Source organism: Streptopelia decaocto (assembly GCF_964273445.1).
Source record: "Streptopelia decaocto genome assembly, chromosome: 2".
Classification (NCBI taxonomy): domain Eukaryota; kingdom Metazoa; phylum Chordata; class Aves; order Columbiformes; family Columbidae; genus Streptopelia; species Streptopelia decaocto.
The window spans coordinates 137,629,091-137,647,769 of NC_138655.1; the positions used below are offsets into that span (position 1 = coordinate 137,629,091).

At 39.1% G+C, this 18,679-nt stretch overlaps 1 protein-coding gene across 6 annotated transcripts in view; it reads right to left on the reverse strand.

Moving 5' to 3' along the window:
• Positions 1 to 18,679, reverse strand: part of PPP1R9A (protein phosphatase 1 regulatory subunit 9A) — a 143,869-nt gene that overhangs the window by 43,161 nt on the left and 82,029 nt on the right. For all 6 annotated transcript variants that reach the window (XR_014183217.1, XM_082044356.1, XM_082044357.1 and 3 more), the window contains 2 exons: positions 17,655 to 17,759; positions 4,095 to 4,230 (listed from right to left, as the gene is read on the reverse strand). Coding sequence is in view for 5 of the 6 variants with exons in the window: in XM_082044356.1 (XP_081900482.1) it covers positions 4,095 to 4,230; positions 17,655 to 17,759 (241 nt within the window). In the remaining variant the exon portion in view is untranslated. The remainder of the gene's footprint in view (positions 1 to 4,094; positions 4,231 to 17,654; positions 17,760 to 18,679) is intronic.

The following is an 18,679-nucleotide window of genomic DNA, read 5'->3' on the forward strand; positions in this document are numbered from 1 at the left end:
ACACACAAAGTAGGAAATACAAAGACAGTACCCGCTTCAAAGCCGCCTAGTTTTGTTTTTGTTTTTGTTTTTTTTTTCTGACAGAATACAACAAATTCAAAGGATTTGGAGTTTTAGGAAGCTAGATGAACGGATGATGAATAAACTCTGTGGCAGGCTATTGAAAGGCAGCACCTGAAAAAACAGAATCTCCCAGCTTTATTGTAGTTTACACAGGCTCGTGGGGAAATGCCAACACTGCTACTGTAAGCAGTACTTGAGAAATAACTGATACTACTGGCTCTGCTTGTCTCCTGGGACCTTAACAACAAATTGTGAGCTGTTGAGCTGTTGCACATTTATCCTGCTTGTCTTTGCATGGACCCCCCCTTTGGGCATCCCTTTTCTTTTAGTGATCATCAGTTGTGCACACGATTCTTGTGTTTTCACGTGCTGACTTAAACGAAGGAGCATCGGAAAGGATCCTGCAATCCCCTGATGACCTGATATCAGCACATTATAAAGTACAGGGATGCAGGGCATTTATATCATAAATGATGTTTCTTTCAGGATTACCTGTATAGTTAATGATTTATTTTTTAGAAACACTATATATTAGTGTGACTCTCCCCCAACAAATAACTGTCATGTAACACTCCTGCAAGGCAAAGGAATGAGAAGTTAGAGCAGACCAACAAGCATCTCTCTAATTTAGCATCTGACTCAAGTCCAGTGCACACTGCTGGGTGGCAGAAGTCAAAATTGTCCCAATAATGCTCCTATTTTAAAGAACTCAGATCCTTCTAAAAGAGCTAGATGCCGCTTGGGCTATGATGAAAACTACCCTAAGTTTCAAACCAGAGGACATCCAGCCAGCTGGCGGCACAAGATAAAACACCAGGACCTGCACACGCTTGGCACATGCTTTCTTCTTCTGGTTTGACCAGCTCTACCAAACACAGTCATGTGCAATGACTCCAGGACTCACACACAGATCGCTGATTTCCTGCTCCGGAAACCCGATACGTTATTGCTGTCTTTGTGGTAAAGTCTCAGAGGCTTGCAATTTGACAGCCTCAAAGAAGGGCTGAATAAAGATCATTTTCTTGATTATTTATGCAGCATCGTAGCTGCAGTTTGATAGCCCTGAGACTGAACAACTCCTGCCCAACTCTGTGCCACCTCAGCATGAAACTCCTTACACTGGCAACCCAAATACTCCTGAACTTCATGCAGTTAGAATCACTATCACTTTGAGGGAATGGACTCAAAAGGATAGGGGTCTTGGTACATTTGTGGATATTCATTCAGACAGTGTAAATTGAGACACTCTTGCCCAAAAGATGCCCTACTTACCAGAGCCAAAGAACGCAGGGCTGGTAGTGGTGTCTGGTATATAGCAACATAAGCCCAGACACATTTACCTCCCAGAGCAAGGTGACAGTAAACGGACCAGAAGTGCTTGTGGTGACCAAAAGTGTCTTTGAACTGTCTCCAATGTGCATTAGATCACAGCTTCCATCGTGTCAATTGCCCAGGAATGGTGCAAGTTATGTGAACTTACTGGGATGGCATAATCAGGTGACAAAGAAAAAATTCAGGATTGCTTCAAGTTCCCAATAAAAACTACTTCCGATAAGTTTATTAATTAAGAAAGGGAACATGCCTCATTGCACACTTTAGTAACTACACCCCTGCCATCTATTCTGAGAACAAGGTGTACCACCCCCCTCCCAAATATATATATAGCATCAAGCAGGAAATGGGTATGATCTTCAATGATCCCAATGTAGATTTTGAGAACTGATGTACTGCATTTGTTCTGACGCCTAATTCCTTCTCTTTTCAAAAGAGATCTTTGATGATACCCAGGGTCTCCCTGGTAGATGTCTTTTCCTTTCTTTTCCTCTCTTGTCCTGCTTTTCTCTCATACAGCATAAAAGTCTGCTTTGCATTGCAAACACTAATAGCCAAAAAGCACATGTCATAGTCACAGAAGAGGTCATCATCCTCAGTGTAGTTCTATGATAAGAAAAGATGCCTCTAATCCTATTAATTACTTGCCCCATCTTATTTTCTCTCTATCATCCAAAGGCACTACCAATAGAAAACGCTTTATCCATTCAGTACTTTTTGTGTTAAAAATTTACGCACTGAACAGGGCTAAAGAGTTTGTAACCACTGAACTGCAAGGACAAAAGAAGATACATCACAAAAAGAATCTGATACCTACTCACCCCTGTCCTCTTTCACTATTGTGCTGAGAAACATCGGCATGGTCATCTGTGATTGAAGTATTGCTGTGAGCAGCAGCACAGCAACAGTCCTGAGGCACTACTACCAGTATCAGTATTGATCTGTTTGGTTTTAACAGCATTTTCTTTATTGTCAGATCTTGAGTTAAGGCATCTGTGTGGAGCGTGAAGGTAAGCAACACAAACCTCTGAGATTTCTTGCAGGTAAAAGGTGTAATGCATGAATTACTCACACAGGTCTGCCTTCAGCCACACATCCCTCTACTTGTGAGTACACAGTGAGAAGGGTTTGAACATCAGGCACTTACGACACAGCTCTCCTTGCCAATATGAGAGCTGTAGGACTATAAAATGACCTCACAAGTCTTTGCACCCTGGCATCTACAGCATGCTGTGATGAGGTGTGAGAAGTCTCTTGTTCCCAAGGCTAGAAGGAGTTGTCTCTATTTTTATTTTTTTTGAGGAGATGATAGACTACCTTCAAGAAATTACTCAGGCACTTGAATTTTAATTCTAAACTAAACAGAAGACTTGCATGTTTCTATAGGTTGAGGAGAGAACAGAGAGGATATGGATTTTCTATCCTTCATGGTCTTGCCCAGGCACACATACATATGCATCCCTAATACATACAACTTCTATTTATGTGAGTTAAATATGCACCTACAATAAGATTCATTCTAACACATATTCAAATATTTTTATTTTTAGTATCAGTAGAAATTAAACGGACTGAAAGCATCACTGGGGCTAGAAAGAACTTTTACTTAGTTTCTGGGACACTTCTCATTGTTCTGACCTGTTGCTACTTTTAACAGTGTGTTTCAAACTCCAAGTGTATCCGGATTTTACCTAAGAGTACTTTTTTTGCCTATTTCACTGTTTAGAAGCCTTGTCTCAATGCCTAAAAGAAAACTAAATTGAAATTAATGCATTGCATGAATTCTGTCTCCCCTTCTCTATTGCCTCCTTCCCCAAATAAAAGAAAAATGCTGGCCTGAGCAAAACCACACTAATAGATGGAGTCTGACATTTCAAATACTATTCAAGATTATGTGAAATGAAGACGGTATGCTTGAGCTAAGTGGCTTATTAAAGCAACTGCCTTTTACCTTAGCCCAGCAGCTAATTTTGGGAGTAAGACAGACAGTAGTCTCTGAAAAAGATTTCTTATTAGTCTTTCCAAGCATCTTGATATTCAGGTATATTAGAATTTTAGGAGAACTGGAAGGAATTATGGAAAATCTACTCAATGAAGTTGATAGTTTCAAAACCCTTGTATTGGGACATCAGGCACTAATCATGAAGATCAATACAAGCTTCAGATGAGGTAGATTAATTCTCTATCCCATGGAATCTCTGTTCACACAGGAATAATAAGCAGTGTGTGTGGAATAAGGGGTCTTACCTGGAATTTAAAAAAAAATTCTTAATGTTCTCAATTAAGAACATTCTAGGAAAGAAAAAGGTCTAAAACTTCCCCAAACACCCAAAATGTAGAAGGCAACTTTTACCAGTTTTCCCAAAAAACACAATGTTTCAATGCACAAGAAAACCAACTTTATTCCCTTATTTCAGCCAAAGCATACACTTTCAGAGGAGGAGCAATGATTCCAGAAGCATCAATGAATTTGGTATTTGCTCTTCTGGAACAAAAACATTTTAAATACATGCTGAAAAGCTTTTCAGTAACTTTGTTCTTCAAATAAGATTCATCATCAAGATCTGTAAAAATCAGCAGCAGAAGTAATGGGGAGGGCCAGAAGTTGACCTCTTAGTGACAATTAAAGAGTCAGAATTAGGAACAGGAAACAGAACGTTAAAAAACACTGAATAGTGAAACACTAGACAGTCTGTTACCTCATCATCATCTGCATCGTACTGTGCGTAATGTTGCTCCAGCAGCTCTCGCTGGCGTCGTTCTTGTTCTAGGGTTTGGCTGATCAGCTGCGCAACCTCACTCACTTGTCCCGGTTTTTCTCGTCCAATTACAAACCTGTGCAAAACATTAATGAAAAAATATTACCTCTATTGGTTTACCAAAGTTCTTGATTTTTAGCTGTGTCTTGTATCAGGGGTGGCCTTCTTCTCCAGAGATACATGGCTGTGATTGTTGTAACTTGTTCTGTGGATGACACTTGCCAGAAGGACACTGTGTCCAAGACCGTGACAATATTTATGGGGGGCGGGGGGGAAGTGACCACTAAAGCCTGCATTCCAAATTTCAGCAAAAAATATTAGCTAAGTTTGAACTTTATGGACACAGATGTAGAGCAGGGCAATTAAAAAAAAAACAATAAAATCATCACTTCCATTCTCTTAAGAGCAACACATTTTCTAGAAGCCTACAGAAGACCAATAACAGCACAAACTTCCAGCAGCTCATCGTGGAAGGAACACATGTCAGAGTAACTTCTTTCTCCATCTTGACTTGAAAGATATTTCTGAGCTTTTAAATTTGCCTTCCTCCTGTCTCTAACAGAGAATCTATCCCCACATTTTGAAATCTGACAGACACTATTTTCCTAATTTTAAGCTGCATTTAAATCTTTCTTTTATTTCACAAACTTCTATTGCTAAGGAGAGTTTTTCTCCACTGTCAGCTGCTGCTGAGCTTGGGAAGTACAGATACAGGAAGTGCCTCTTTCTTCAGTGAGACTTACAAGACTGCTTCCCAATCTTGCTTTCAGCAACTGAAATTCAGAATTGCCTTGGACTGTAACACTTTTTTCACCATGGTGGCATAAACATAATTAGATGTTTTTCTGTCTATAGTATTAATGATAAACACCCATTATACAGTATCAACACTGTAAACTACTGAACAAAAGCACAATTTAAATATGTCAAGCTGAAGGAATATTTTCTTAGCAGGCTAGAAAGACAATTAGGTAATTACAGGTGAAAAAAGGTATTATGCAGAGCTGAAAAGCACAATCAGGTGACACTAAGACACTGCATATAGTGAATTATTTGCTTCCACAGCACTTGGCTTAAATGATGAATTTAATTTATTACTGGAATAAGAGGTAGAAATGTGCTTTGTATCCCATATAAGAAAATGATTTTCATTAGTACTGCCTATTAGTGTGAAAGTCATTTGGGATTTGGCCTCCATGTGTAAGCCAACTTCCCAGGAGCGGATGACCCTGAGTCCATTTCCTATGCCAAACAATTTGTCAGAGTCTATGAAGTCAGGCACTAGAGAAAGGAATACAATTTGGAGGTTATTTCAACATCATCAAAATATCTAAGTTAGAGATTACTTCCAAAAGGATATGAAAGGTGAGAATGAGTAACTCCATTTTAAATAATGACACAAGGCGCTCTGAAAATAATTTGCAGGGAAGTGTGTTACTTTAAAAACATTTATAGAAAACACAGCAGAAAACAGAACAAAATCAAGGAAATAACATCAGCATTTTAATCCTGATCAAAACAGATCACAGTCTGGCACTCAAATCCTACAATTACGAAATATTACATCGGTTCTCATTAATGATAAAGACTTTGGGCTGAAAGAAAAAGAACATTTCTTCATGACCCCTATACTTCATCTGTTCTGTGTACTGACTCATAGTCGGATCCTCTTTCCTCTGACTTTTAATTTTAGAGCCAAGTATTACAAGACTAACCCAGCCATGTTTTCAGTCTCAATGGGGAGGAACAATGAACTTTTGATATTACTACATGAAGTAAAAAAAAAGATTCAACCCATATTTGCGACATATTTGTCTCTTCCACGTAAAAATGAGTTACAAGATAATATGGAAAATTACCCCACTTCCATTTTAAATAAACAACTTAAGCAACATTATGCACGGGTGCATTTTTTATACACGGCAGAGAGAGCACCACATTTGTAAATACAAGAGGGAGATCACTGAAGTGGTAAATTATGAAACCACACAAAGCGATGCAAATACTGTATTTCCTACTGCCCTCTGCCTGATAATTCACCTCCCTTAGAAACTAAGATACCTGAAACACTTCATACAATCATTTTTGCACACCGAAAACCTAGAACAGGTAATATGTAATGGATCTGAAGTCTGAAAACTCATGAAAATTTAGGAGCGGTTTTGACACATCAGACTGTAATGCAGCAATATTTTCATACAGATAAGCAAGTTTAGGTAGGAAGTAAAAATGTTAAAGCTTATTAATTGCATTTTTCTTCTCAAGCCAAAGCCACTCACAGTTTATAGTGATGTGATTTTCAAGGCTTGAATCATATGTCAAAATGAAGTTTCTCAATGACACCTGAAGCTGTTAGATGATACATGAATAAAAGCCCCAAAGCAATGACAAAGTTTAAAGCAAATGATTTCCAAAATAGAAATACACAAGGAATGTTTTATTCTTCTATAATTTACTGCTTTAAAGTGAGACATTTCCAAAATGTCTGAAAATAATATTTAGAAGCATTCAATGTACAACTTATGTCATTTATAAATACAGAATTGTAAATTTGTAAAAGGGAATGTTGTGTTGCTAACACAGTTTTTACAGTTGAACTAAACTTTTTGCTATGTTATACCTTGCTACCTATAATTATGTTTAATTTGTAACTAAAATAAGCCATAAATCATAGATATATGACTTAAATTGACATTAATATTTCTCTCTTAGAAAACCATAAAACAGAAGCAGTTATTAAAATGCTAAGCATGAATTAGATCTTTATGCCTAGTATAGCTTTAAATATAAGAACTATCATCATCTGAAGTGTTTAAATACAAAAAAGAGACATAAGGTTGTGATTCACTGACCAGAAAATTAGTCACTGAACCGTAATATGCACACTTCAACAAAGTGGCTAATTATGTATTTCGTGTCACTCTGGCTCACCAAAATTAAGCACATGCATTTCAGACTTGATTAATTAGTCTCAAGGGCCAAAAGTATTATAACAAAGAACTATAAATTCTATCATCAAGAATATACTTAAGAAGCTGGCTATGTTTCTGGATATGCGACAAATGAGGGTTTTAAAGCCTTTAAACTTCATCACGATAATACCCCCTTTAATTATCACAGCCAGCAACTGCAAAATAAAACCCAGCGGATCTGTGAGGCGGTACTACAAGCCATTACTGTACTAAATCTCAGGCCATTACTCATTATTTCTGATGTTTGCAAAAAAAGAGAGGAGAGAATATCACAGAGAAGCAGGGCATGAACTGACCTTGATATTCAGAGTTACACACAATCGAGCTGAATTACCAGCTGTGAAATATTCTTTTTGGTCATGGTTAAAATAAACAGGAACAGAGCTAGGAATATCATAAACATTTGACTCTACCTTGTATTTAAGAACATCCAACAAAATATAATATCTGAAGAAACTGAAAATTAAACTACAGCAATGGTGGTTAAGAAAAGTACTCTACTGAAACTGGCAGCAACTCCTACATCTCCTGCGATCCAGTCATGATTTAATGATTTTAAAGTACACCTGATATAGAGCTTTCTGCATATTTCCAGTTTTTATTAAATGAGGGTCTGCAGGCCTGTGCTTCTTGAAATAACAAAAAATAATGTATTGATTTTTTTGCCAACCATGGGAACCAGAAACATTATTATAAGAATTAATTTAATTAAGAAACATTTCAATTTTGAAAAGAGCCTTGGTACTAGAAAAATGGAGGGGGGGGGGGGGTGGAGCACCAACTCTGTGAAACAAAACTGAAGTTCTGCAGCATGGATTTTTAGTGCTTTATTCCCTGTGAATGATGTCTCCTAAAAATACTTCAGGCATTAAACACTCAGTTAAAAATAATTTAACATGTATTCTTTCAATTCAACAAAAACCAAGTAAGAATACAGCAGACTCTGTGTTTTTTTGCTGCAACAGGATTCATGTTTTTTTCTTCCAACTTTTCCTAAACTGTAATTTGGTCAATTAAAAATGTACAGTAAAGTTCATTGTATTTGGGGGAGTTTTACAGATGGTTTTAAAAAATGGTTGCCCTCTGAACTTTAAAGCGCAAAGCTGCTTCTGCTACCATTTCTCTAATTTATTTCAAGATGTCTTCAATTACCTACTCTGGCTGGTTCCATTAGGATAATAGCCATATAATTAATCCAAAGTGCTAAAAGTGGTGTGAACCCTGTAAGAAGGCAGTTTATTTGGTTAGAGCAGCGCAAGCTGGAACTTGTCAGGTTTTCATGAACAAGATCAAGCTCTCTGAAGAGATGGGAGCCTCAAATGCAGGGGTCACTGACTGGACGTAAGGAATTCACAAACTACAAGGTTCCGCTGCACTTGCTTGGATAAAGTGAACTGAAACTGAGTTATAAAAACTCTTTGAATCATTGAATAATTCAGGTTGGAAGAGAGCTCTGGTCCGCCCCAACCCTTCTAATTCAAAGCATGACCAAATTTGTCATTGCCTTGATCAGTGTTAAATCTCTCTTAAGGATGGGATGGAACCTGTTCCAGTGGACGTTTTTTTGGTGAAAATATCTCGTCAGGATCTCATCCCTTGCTTCACCCTTTGTTCACTTCCTGTTATTTTGTCACTATACAGATTACAGAGAATCTGGGTTCACCATTTCTACCTTCTGGAAAGCAGCTGAGACAGCAGGAAAATCCCTGGCATTCCATCCTCCTTTTCTTTGGAGTGAAGAAGTTCTTTCTGCCCATTCCTAGGGTGTTTTTGCACAGCTGCTCTCCAGCCCACAGTGTTTCACAGGGCTAAGCTGCTCCAGATGCAGGATTTACATTTGCCCTTGCTGGACTTTATGAGGTTCCTGCTCCTTCATTTCTCCAGCCTACTGGTCCCTCTGAATAGCAGCCTTGCCCATTAGCTCATAAGCTGCTCTCCCCAGTTCAGAATCCTCTGCAAATTTGCTAAGGATGTCTTCTGCCTTATGTCTCTAAGTCCACCTAGCCCCCCCATGCAGCAGAGACTCAGGAAGTGGCTGTCATCATCCCTGGAGTTGATTAGAAGATGTATAGATGAGGTTCTTAGGAACATGATCTAGAGGTGGACTTGGCAGTGCCAGGTTAACAGTTGGACTTGATGATCTTAAAGGTCTTTTCCAAACAAAATTATTCTATACTTCTATGTACACAGCAATCTTTAAAGCTACTAGCTGTAACCACGAAGAACTGAGGGCGATTAGCAGAAGGACGTAAAAAAGGTTGGCCTGGAGATTAGTGACGGTAGTGGCCCAAAACTAACGCGAATAAGGGAACAGCTCTGCCTGGAGGCTAACACCCAAAGTAACATGAGGAAGTAACTACCATCAGTAGATGAAAGGCACAATGATTGAATGAAGTCAGCCAAGGTCACATAAGAAACACGTGACGGACCAACCTGTGTATTGTCCAGTGGAGAATGCTGGCTAAGTACAGCCAGCATAGAAGAGCAAACTTTGGGAAGAGTCTGCTAAGACCCTGGAGATAAAGCTGCCAGTAAAGTGACCTACTGTGCAGAAGTTCTGCAGCCTCTGTCTTTGTCCTAGACCCATGATGAAGTAAGCTGTGTGCTGTACTTTGAATTCGACCCTAGACAGCAGTACCCCGACAGAGTAGTGGTTTCAGCCAACACAGGTGTCCCTTTGCCCAGTCAAGAGTCAGGATGGGTGCATGGGAACATGACTTCCTTGGTGTGGCCATGGCATGAGCTGTAGGTACAGGTAAAAGTAACGTGCCAAGAATGAGATGTGTGTGTAGTGTGTGCTCTGTTATTTGCTATTGTTGTTGTTGAAGTAGCAGTTTAGAACAGAATAGAAAATAGAATATTAACATTTTTTAACTATTCCTAAGAACAGAAGAGGACAGAACAAACCAGAACAAAATAGACTCTTTCTGTTGGAAGGGACCTACAATGATCATCTTGTCCAACTGTCTGACCAGAAGTTAAAGAACATTATGAAGGGCATTGTCCAAATGCTTCTTAAACACTGAAAGACTCGGGGCATTGACCACCTCTCTGGGAAGCCTATTCCTGCGTTTGACCATGCTCTCGGTAAAGAAATGCTTCCTAATGTCCCATGTAAACCTCTCCTAGCGCAGCTTTGAACCGTTGCCACGAGTCCTGTCACTGGATACCAGGAGAAGAGCTCAGCACCTCCCTCTCTGATTTTCCTCCTCAGGTTGTGGCAGAGAGCAATGAAGTTGCCCCTCAGCCTCCTTTTCTCCAAGCTAGACAAGCCCAAAGCCCTCAGCTGCTCCTCACAGGACATTCCTTCCAGCCCTTTCACCAGCTTTGTTGCCCTCCTCTGGACACATTCAAGGACCTGAACATCCTTCTTAAATTGTGTGGCCCAGAACTGCACGCAATACTCGAGGTGAGGCTGCCCCAGCACTGAATACAGCTGGATAATCACCTCTTCTGACTGACTGGTGATGCTGGGTTTGGTGCACCCCAGAATGTGGCACCCCTTGGCTGCTCTCCACAGCCCCTGATAAACTACACTACTATCAACACTGAATGAATATGGAGTCAGGCAATTACAAGGTCATGTAAAAAAAACACACAGCAATATTAGTGCACTTAGATTAATTATTTCCACAGAAATAAATTCTAGTCCAGGGCCCCACGGACACATTAGCTTTATTCAAGAGTACTTCAAAATTAGCCAAGGGATTCAATGTTTTGGCACCACTCTAGGTTCAGATCCTTACACTGTTCTGCTCTTCTGAGAGCGCAGGTAGAGAATCTCTTCCAGCTAGTCTGACAGTACCTCAACACAATGTTTGCATAAAAGGTTTTCTTGAATATGTGATTATCATTTAATCAGCATTTGCTATAGCACCACACAATTCTTAGAGGAATGGCCAGGTCAAAGAAACACATTTGTAAGTCTATATTTTAACATATGTGAACGCAAGTGAAACACATACATCAGGTCAGTTCAAAGGGTTCAGGTGCTACCTGGGAATGCTTCTAAAACCTGACTGCATTTTGAGGTGAGATTCGCCTTCCCTCTCAATCACCCTTGCGGGCATCCAGGAAGGAAACACAGTCACAAGTCAGCTGCTGAGTTCAGACCACATCCCTCATCTGGATGGTTTGGTGATGCAGGTTCTAGGAAAGCTGGACCACACTCATAGCACAGTCCAGGTGTAGTTAAATGCTCCTACAGCAGCATCCCTGTTCCTTGCTGAGTTACCCCAAAGGGGTGAATGGTGGGTATTTCTGCCCAGCTGTCACAATGTTATATCACATTAATCAAGGTGCACCAGAACCAGACAGTAGCTTCTACAGCAAAGTATCTCACACCTTGAAAGAGTAAAGAAATCAGCTAAAAAAACATTTGTGTTGATATTTTCGTTGCAGGGGTAGGACCTTATATTTAGATCCAACCAACCTGAGGATGAAGTGATTCAAAACCTGTGAAGTTGTTCCTTGACAGGAACAGAAAACTGACTCCTAGTGAAATTAAGTCCTGCTGAATATTATTAATTCATGTTGTACTTAATTTGAAAAATAATACTCTAGATATCTAGCAAAATAGTTTATAATTCAGCCAAAAACTTTTGCATGAAGATTTGTTTATGTATTTTGAACTCAAACATATACTTTTTCGTCCAAATGTGCAAATATTACAAGAAATAACTTACCATAAAATTCAAATTAGGAAGATCTCAGGACACAGGGACTATGTTTATGCCAGCAAGTTAAAACGGTGCCAAGGAATGCTCCCAAGCACTGGTAGTGTATCATCTACACTGCTAAATCACTGAAACAATCGCTGGAACAGATTGGCCCAAGTTAACTAACATTCTACCAAATAATACTCAGACATGGTCCAGGAGTTAGCTTGGATGTTTCCAACAGACAATTTGGACATGGCCACCCTGCTCTAAAAGGGTAAGAGAGTTTAACGGTGTGAGCAATGTCCATTCAGGTGCCAGCTGGCCTCAGCGCCACAGAACAGTCTGAGGCACAGTTCATCTCCTACAACAGGCACAGCCAAGGAATATAAACCAGCAAAGCACCGATGAACACAGCCTTACCTCACCCGTGCTAAGGGGTCACAGTGTTCGTGAGTAATTTTTCACGTTAAGTTCAGTACGCTGCTCCTGCTAGTCTTACACAATGATTACCAATGCTTGTAGGAGTTCTTTGCAGAGCTCAGAAAGAAGAAAACAGCTCATATTATGGAATTTTTAGTATAACCATAATGGAGTATACAGGAGAATGTCACACTATTTTGGTAGAAAACACCACAAATTAAGGTTCTGCTGGGTGCATGACTCAGGTTTATCAAAGCAGCGGGATATACACATGGCTTCTTAAGCAGCCCTTCATAAAGTCCCAGCTCAGCAATCAGCGTCACAGAGCAAAGAACTTTTCTTTCCTCATCTTTTTCTCTCCTTGGCTCAGTACTTGGATTCAAGGAAAGAGAAACAGACAAGAAAAGGAATAACAAAACCGTCAGCCCCAGACAGAAATAGACAATTTAATCCAGCTGTCTGAATCAGGCACGGAGAATGGTATCTTTTGCTTTTGGGTCCTGTCTCATTAGCCAGGATGAGGAAGAAGTAGAAATCTCTCCTGCCTGTTCCACAATGTGGATCTGCAGTATGGAGAAGGCCTGCAAATGTTTAAAGGACACAATTGTTTCGCAGGGCAAGAGCACCCGTAGGGAAAGTAAGAAAGAGCAGGCAAAAATCTGCCCAGGCGTGTGCACCGCAAGATGAGAAGATGACAATCTAGGGGAAGGAGTCACTAAAATAAAGTGATGTTGTTCACTGTTACTGTGAGCAAACAGCATTCCCGTAGGGCTATACTGCTGCTGGCTTGATCCTGCAGCTGACTTAATCTGTCCTCTATACTGTCTCAGTTCTTCCATAGACACAACTGTAGAAATTACCTTTCCATATGTTGTGACGTTAAACAAAACTAACAGAAGGCACGCAAATACTGTTTTCTGAGACAGTATATTTTTCAGAAAAAAATCAGCTCAGTATGGGGTGAGGAGTTAGCGGGAGAAGGAATAAATGGCATTACTAGTTGGTGTTAATTAAGAAGCGAATATTTTCACTTCTTGCCCTTTAACTGCTCCTTGTATAAGAGCTATCTAAGAAAAACCATTAAAACTTCATTTTTGTCTGAAAGACTGCATTTGCAGTACATTAGGAGTGAAAGAATTTCAGCTGTGAACTGGGAGTCAGAGTTGGGACAAAATGCTGCTTTGAATTAAAACCATCCAGATAAGAAAAAACACAAAATGTTAATAAATTATTCTTTACTAGAACAGAGAATAGTTAAAAGTGGAAAGCCCCAGGGTTTGATAGCTACCCTGCTATTGTTAGAACCTACTCTTCATGTTCTAGAAGATTAATTAAACATGGCAATATTTGCTAACTAATTATTTAGATTCTTTATTAAGATGGGAAGACTTTGGGGCATTTCAGTAGAATTTCATTAAACAAGAACCTGTAAACTCACTGGTAGCTTAGAATTAATGAAATTGCTTTCAAGGTGGTGCAAATCATGAGAAACAGAACAGGTTTTGCCCAGGTTCTGTGTGGCTCTCTGAAAACCCAAGAACTGACTCAGAAAGCACCATGAGAGCATCTGCTCAGTGCTTAGCAACAGTGTGGAAAGCTGAGAAAATGCTTAGTCATAGTCAGAAGACAGGATACAGAAGGAAGACATGGAATTCAAAATTTTCTTCTCCAGTAAAGCACTGAATTTGGGTAATTTCCTTAAAAGGAACCTTTCAGAGGAAAGCAGTAATGATAAAAGCATAGAAACAGCATATGAAGGACTGGGGTTTTCCTATGACTCTCTCTCATGCAAGACTCTTTCTGCTGATCAATGCAGTAAGTCCTCCCAGGACCATGTCCTCCTTCCCTGGGACCTGCCCTTCCCAGAGCTGCGTGGCCACGAATCTTTGTATCCAGTGAGGCAGGGAAGTGCAGTCCCCATTGAAAGCTCATGTATTTGTTCTAGGAGGGACAGAGACCAAGTAAATACGGCCAAAGGACAAAGTTTTCTCTGTAAAAGAACTAGATTTTCTCTCTTGCGAGTGTGTTCAAGAAAAAATAAAATTCGCTGGAGGTGTACCCCTCTCCAAGTGAGCTTTCTCTGGTGAAAATGTTAGGGTCCCCCAGCACCATTTCGTTATGATGAAGAACAAGGAGAAATAATGGGGTCACAGAGGCTCAGCATCACCCAAGCAACTTCAAGGAACTTCAGGTCTGCTACTCAGCACCATAGTCCATGAGGAAGACTGCAAGCAAAATAACCTAGGAGAAGCTCCATGGCAGGATAGGGCTCTCACTGTCAGCCTGCCTCCTTATCCTGTCTTTAATGATTGTAGGCACCACTCAGAAACTTCAAGTTGACAGATTACATCCTAAACAGGGTCAGAAGAAGCACAGAACAATCAGTGACAATAGTCTGGCACTGCCCTCTGACTGATCCATTAATCTTAGAGCAGGGGCAGCACTCAACGATATTGGAAAACAACACACATTTCAAAGCAAAATCCCTCCTGTATATAATCAAATTCTGAAATCCACTAATATGAGATATTAGTAAACAAAATAGTTAAGCAAAATTATAAAGACGGCTTGGTATTTACATCAATAGAAATTGCATTCATAGTTGTATTTGCCAGATTAAGAGTCACGAGGACACTAATTCTTATCCCTAAAAACAGAAGCTGATTGCCAACTAGGATTATAAAAGAATTCCCTTTCCTTTGTCTCATAGGCTACCAGGGTACATCAGGCGGGTGCTGATTATCTTCCTATAAAACATTATAAGAAAGAATAATTGCATTTGTTATCACTGGAGAAGCCACATTGGTTGGGTCAATGATCTTCCATTATGGTATGACAACTCTTCTGAATAGTCCAATACTTCAAACAATGGATAAAATAACAATGGATGCTTCTACTTGCTCTTTTTTCCCCCCTTCTCACCCTCACCTAGAACAGTTCAAAAGGTAAAACCCATGTCTTAATTTTCACAGATTCTTTACTGTGTCAGCTACAGACAGTCTGGATACATTTTTCTGGCAGAAACATTGCAAAAATCTATTCTAGGTCAATGCCTTCCACTGTCAGGATCACTCAAAAGTGTTCAGAAGGCTCAAAGGAGAAAAATAAATCACGAAGTATTGGTACTATGCAAGGTCCCTGAAGAGGTATTGACTGCATTTATTACAAAGGATTAAGAAGGAGCTTTAATGTCATTCTGTTCATGAATGGCCTTTCTTTGCAACTGATCTCACACAATAAACCCTGCTACAAAAACTGGCATGCACTAGGACAAAATGACTGTGCGTATGTAACACTGCAGGTTATAAACGTGAAGTAACGCCAGGGAAACACACACAAATCTCTGTGTGTGCAGGACACCAGGCAGGAGAGGGCTTTGTGCATGCCAGCTCTAAGACAGATGTAAGTAGGAACAACTATCTGTCAGAAAACAATATTCTCTCCACAAAAGCAGCTGCAGGCAAGGCCCTTGCATCATATGGGAAAGGAAAAACAGTCAGCAAGACAAAAATACATCATTTTCTTTCATATTAACATTCATCAGTATTAGCTCTTGCTTACTTTACACGAAATATTTAAACCTACCGCAAAAACAGGGGGAGTTACACCAAATTCTACTCATTCTTTTCTTCTAATTAGACATATACATTAGCAAGAGGCTGCTAACCACACAGTATGGCACTGTGCATATAGATAATGACACATCTGTTTTATTTAATATTAGTATTATTTCATATCGTAATTCATAATACAATTTATGTTTAAATTTATTTTTAATTTAATATTTTTATGAGGTTCCTTACCTAGTTGTGACACTAATGCACTAGATCATTTTTCTCATGAAAGCTCAATATCTTGAGATTACTTACAAGGAAAAGTGTAGAAGCTGAAATCTTTCCTTGATAAATGAGACCTGTCAGAAGCCAATGATCCCTGTGCACAGGATACATAGTACACTTGACAATGTGAGCTCAACAACAATGACGAAATACTTTTTACAGTCCACTATTTTATGACAAAAGGGTCTAGATTGCAACCAGTCTGACTCTAATTTACTTCCCAAGAGAAAACTCTGGGAGCATTCTGTGTGAAAAATCATTTTACGTTTCTTCCTTTCTCCAAACCCATTATTTCTCCATGGAAGCAAGTATTTTATTCTGTAACTTATGCAATAATAATTGCACAAACAAACCGATTATAAATGTGTATAATGCATTTGTTGTATGTGAGTGCTTGCTTTCTTCATTTTTTTTTCTTTAGCTAAAACATGAATCACAAAATACATATACCAAAACATAGGAAGACATTATTCTGTCATAAAGATTTTATGATCAAAGGTCTCAACTCTGCAGAAAACCTAATAAAGTATGTACTCATTTTTATAGTCAACTCAGTAAAAACACCCAGAGCATATGTCAGTCTTTGCAGAAATAACACTGATGTAGCTTAACTTGTGAATGTTACACAAAAATATATTCACCTGTAATTATACTACAATTTCTAATAGTTTTTTTTCCTAAATAACCTCTTTCAAGTAAAATGTTCATCAACCTCCCCCAAGATTCTTTGCAGAATCCACATCCCAACATTATTCCTTAATGTCATGTGGAACAGCTATGGAATTACCATGAAAATGTGCATGCCAGTGTATACCACCACTGTCTGAGGGGGAGTGCAGATATTACCACCAGTAGTTTAGTCACAGTTTAAAAGACATCAGCCCCAAACTCGTTAATTAAAGAATTCAGCTGTACTCACAAGAGGGGATTTTGAGAGAGAACCAAAGGATGACTACAGAATGGCTGTTGCTTTGCAATACGTCAAAGATGTTTATGGAATTATTTTGTAGAGAGAAATCTTTGCTGAACTGAACAAGCTACTAAGCAGGACAGCTATGAGACTGCATAGGTTTTAAATGGCAAACAAGTTCATTTCTAGGGAAATAGTGTTCTTATTAATTTACAAACATTTTACAGCTTTGCACCTACATCAGTTTAGACTTTTACTTGCAGCACGTGTTACATTTTCTAGCCTAGTCATTACTTATGGATTTTTACAGGGATGCTTTTCAATGAACCGCAGCACAGGAACTGACAGAAACCCAGAGATGGTGCAGGGAGGTGATCAGAGGCAGCACAGTTTCCAATCTGACCAACACCCATGACCTTCATCATTCCAGGTAACAGAAACAGTCTGAGGTCCATGGAGATCTAGATCAGCAAAGACTCGTCTTCTATGTGCAATTTCAGCTTCAGTGGTCATTTTTTAAAATCTAAGCCAAAACGCCCATCTGTAACACCACAGCTCATCTGTGTCTTGGGATAAGAGCAGAGAAGACACAGAGGCCAAAAAACTCTGATTCCACTTGCACAAACTGACACTCCTGTGAAAGATGCCAGGTAAGCTCAAGTATTCAATCACAGTTTATTTTCTTGTTAAATACTCACCTGACTTTCCCTTTGGTGTTTCTAAGAACAGTTGCAGCAAAATTTTGCGTAACACCAACCAGACTGATGCCATCAACTTCCACAATTTGGTCATTCACTTGGATCCTTTCAGGGGACAAACACAAATATATAAACAACTCTGTGAATTCTTGGTGAATTTTCAGCAAAACTTAGCATACAGAGATCTTTTTAGTTTGCTTTTAAACAAAAACTTTAAATAAAAACTCAGTCATAAAATGATGGAGATAAATATGAAAAATGCATCATTCCTTGCACGCAGACATCTCATAAATCCAGCTTCAAAGTTACCATTACAATTAAGAGCATCACTCATCCAGTCACTTTCCTTGCATAGACAGCAACACAAACTCTTGAATTTGTCATATGACTTAAATTAAACAAGATACTTGAACAGTTCTTATATCATTCTTTCCTAAGCCAATCCTGAAAAACAGCATAGGACATAGCTCTGGTATTTCACGCTAATGGAAAAAAAATGCAATATTTAACTAAAACAACCTGCTCATCTGTGGAGAAAAGAGCTTGTGTATTAGATTTAATTGTGACCTACTCTTTAAAATATTTAATCTAACTTGCTCCAAAAGGATGTATTCCCAGTGTAAGTGTGATCTTGCTGTACACAATAATAAGCCCTTGGACTGTTTTAATGAGGACTCTCTGAAACCAAACACCTCCTTACAGTCAATACACTGTTTGAAGGAGGAAAAGTTAGCTGGAATAAAAACCATGCTGCTTTTATCTGAAGCAGGCGCTGCTATGAAATCCCTAGAGAAGGAACTGGACTCATGTGGACTACAAATTCTTGGAAGGAGGACTGCTATACTAAAATATCCTCTAGAAATGCATGAACTCCTGTAGTTTCAAAAATTAAAACCAAACCAAAACAAACCACAACATTCAGAACTAGTCAAAGGGAATAATTTTCAAGCACTTAATAGGAATGCTACTGATCCAAACAATACAGTTCACAAAGGAAGAAAGAAACAGCTGCAAAAAAATCCCGT